We start from the raw sequence: 2,099 nt of genomic DNA, 5'->3' as shown, positions 1-2,099 counted from the left end.
TGTTTTTCTGGCCATTTTGAGCGTTTAATTGACCCCACAAATGTGATGCTCCAGAAACTCAATCTGCTCAAAGGAAGGTCAGTTTTGTAGCTTCTGTAACGACCTAAACTGTTTTCAGATGTGTGAACATGATTGCACAAGGGTTTTCTAATCATCAATTAGCCTTCTGAGCCAATGAGCAAACACATTGTACCATTAGAACACTGGAGTGATAGTTGCTGGAAATGGGCCTCTATACACCTATGTAGATATTGCACCAAAAACCAGACATTTGCAGCTAGAATAGTCATTTACCACATTAGCAATGTATAGAGTGTATTTCTTCAAAGTTAAGACTAGTTTAAAGTTATCTTCATTGAAAAGTACAGTGCTTTTCCTTCAAAAATAAGGACATTTCAATGTGACCCCAAACTTTTGAACGGTAGTGTATGTATTCAGCATGTTTCTGAAGGGAATGTTAAAGTTGGCTAATGCTAACATAACGTTAGGTGATGATAAAGTATTTCTGATTCTGAAAATGGCTCACATGTATTTATAGATACAATTCCAGAAGGGAGGGACTGGCCTGACAAGGCCTGAAAGGCCCCCACAGCTGGTTATTGTTAGTCATGTAGACATGAGGTCAAAATATTGTCCACAGCTTGTACACCTTTTTTCTTAAACACTCCTTTCTCTTTCTTGTTTGTCAGTTTGATTTTATTTTTCTTCCAGCTTCTTCTTAATAAACGCTCCTTTCATCGCTTGACACTTTGATATTAAAGGTAAAATCAAAACATAGGTTTTGTGACCAAATGCAAAATCTCACAATACAGAGGGACAGTTAACATATTTTGATTCTGATGTGAGTCTCCACATACCACCATGTCTTCCTCCTCCTCTTCTTCTTCCTCCTCCTGAAACAGACATCCACGACCAAATCAACGTTTCATTCACTTCCAGACATCAATGACACATTCAACAATTAACAAGCCAGCTTTACCAACGACGAACTAATGTACAATTTTAATTCTGCGGCATGACTTTGCTCCAGCTTGTTTCTGAAGGGAACGTTGAAATTGGCTAATGCTAACGTAAGCTAACGTAACGTTGGGTGATAATGTAGCCTAGTTAATGTTAGCCAAGTTGTGTTAGCTTGCTAGCTAAAAATAACCAAACGTTACAGGCACTGCAGAGTTATCTTAAATCCATAAAAGCTACTAACATCCTCGGGCTCTCCGTTCATAATCATCTTCTCCTCGAAAACCATGGTTTTGACACTCTTGCCCTTAGATGACCGGCTGTCAGATCTCTAACGTTGGAGGACACAGCGGGTCACACACGAGCACAGCCAGCGGATAGCTGATAAGCTAGAGAAAACACATCACAGCTTCCGGTCATCAGACTTTCACAACAAACCTCCCATTCGCAAGCTTTGTTTCCGTTACATTGGGTCAACCGTGAAAGACATCGTCTTCTTCTTCTTCTTCTTCTTTAATGGCGGGTTGCAAACAACTTTTAAGTGCATACCGCCACCTACTGTACTGGAGTGTGTAACATCATATCACTCAGCTATCAACCTCAATAAGGTGCTCTCATATTCTGTTCACCAACCCAGTGTCTTTAAGAAATTTGCCTTCCTGGTGATTCTTATACCCTTTTCTTCTCCTTCTGTTCCCAAAACCCCCATCAGATTCCATTCCCGCCCTGCTTCCTGAACCCTATCTTGAAATATCTGTCTTTCCAACTCAAACAACATGCAGTGCAAAATGATATGTTCAACATTTTCTTTAACCCCACAGTTTTCACATTTTTCACTATTCCTTTTCCCCAATAAAAACAAGGTGCCATTCAGTCCTGTGTGATCTACTCTTAGTCTTGTCATAATAATTTCCTCCCGCCTGCTCCTTTCGCTATAATTTTTATTACTGACAGACTTTTGTATTTTATAGTAACTCCTTCCTTTCCTGTCTTCCTCCCACCATTTCTGCCATATTTCAGTACCTTTCTTCTTAATGGCTGTTTTTCCTTCTCCTTTTCCTAGAGGTATTTGAACTGTTATTTCCTTTTGTAATGCCTCTTTTGCTAGTTTGTCTGCAATCTCATTTCCATTTACTCCCTCA

At 39.6% G+C, this 2,099-nt stretch overlaps 2 protein-coding genes across 2 annotated transcripts in view; one reads left to right on the top strand and one right to left on the bottom strand.

Moving 5' to 3' along the window:
- LOC123970807 (cytochrome b-c1 complex subunit 6, mitochondrial) overlaps window positions 1-1,399 on the bottom strand; it is a 5,995-nt gene extending 4,596 nt beyond the window's left edge. The window contains exons 1-2 of the mRNA XM_046049129.1: window positions 1,202-1,399; window positions 858-893 (exon numbers count right to left, since the gene is read on the bottom strand). Of these exons, the coding sequence (XP_045905085.1) occupies window positions 858-893; window positions 1,202-1,246 (81 nt within the window). The 5' untranslated portion in view covers window positions 1,247-1,399. The remainder of the gene's footprint in view (window positions 1-857; window positions 894-1,201) is intronic.
- lpxn (leupaxin) overlaps window positions 1-2,099 on the top strand; it is a 665,334-nt gene that overhangs the window by 563,215 nt on the left and 100,020 nt on the right. The gene's annotated exons all lie outside the window — the stretch shown is intronic.

Source organism: Micropterus dolomieu, linkage group LG05 (genome assembly GCF_021292245.1).
Source record: "Micropterus dolomieu isolate WLL.071019.BEF.003 ecotype Adirondacks linkage group LG05, ASM2129224v1, whole genome shotgun sequence".
In the NCBI taxonomy this organism is placed as follows: domain Eukaryota; kingdom Metazoa; phylum Chordata; class Actinopteri; order Centrarchiformes; family Centrarchidae; genus Micropterus; species Micropterus dolomieu.
The sequence above is the reverse complement of the archived record's forward strand: the minus strand, read 5'-3'. Positions and strand labels throughout refer to the sequence as shown.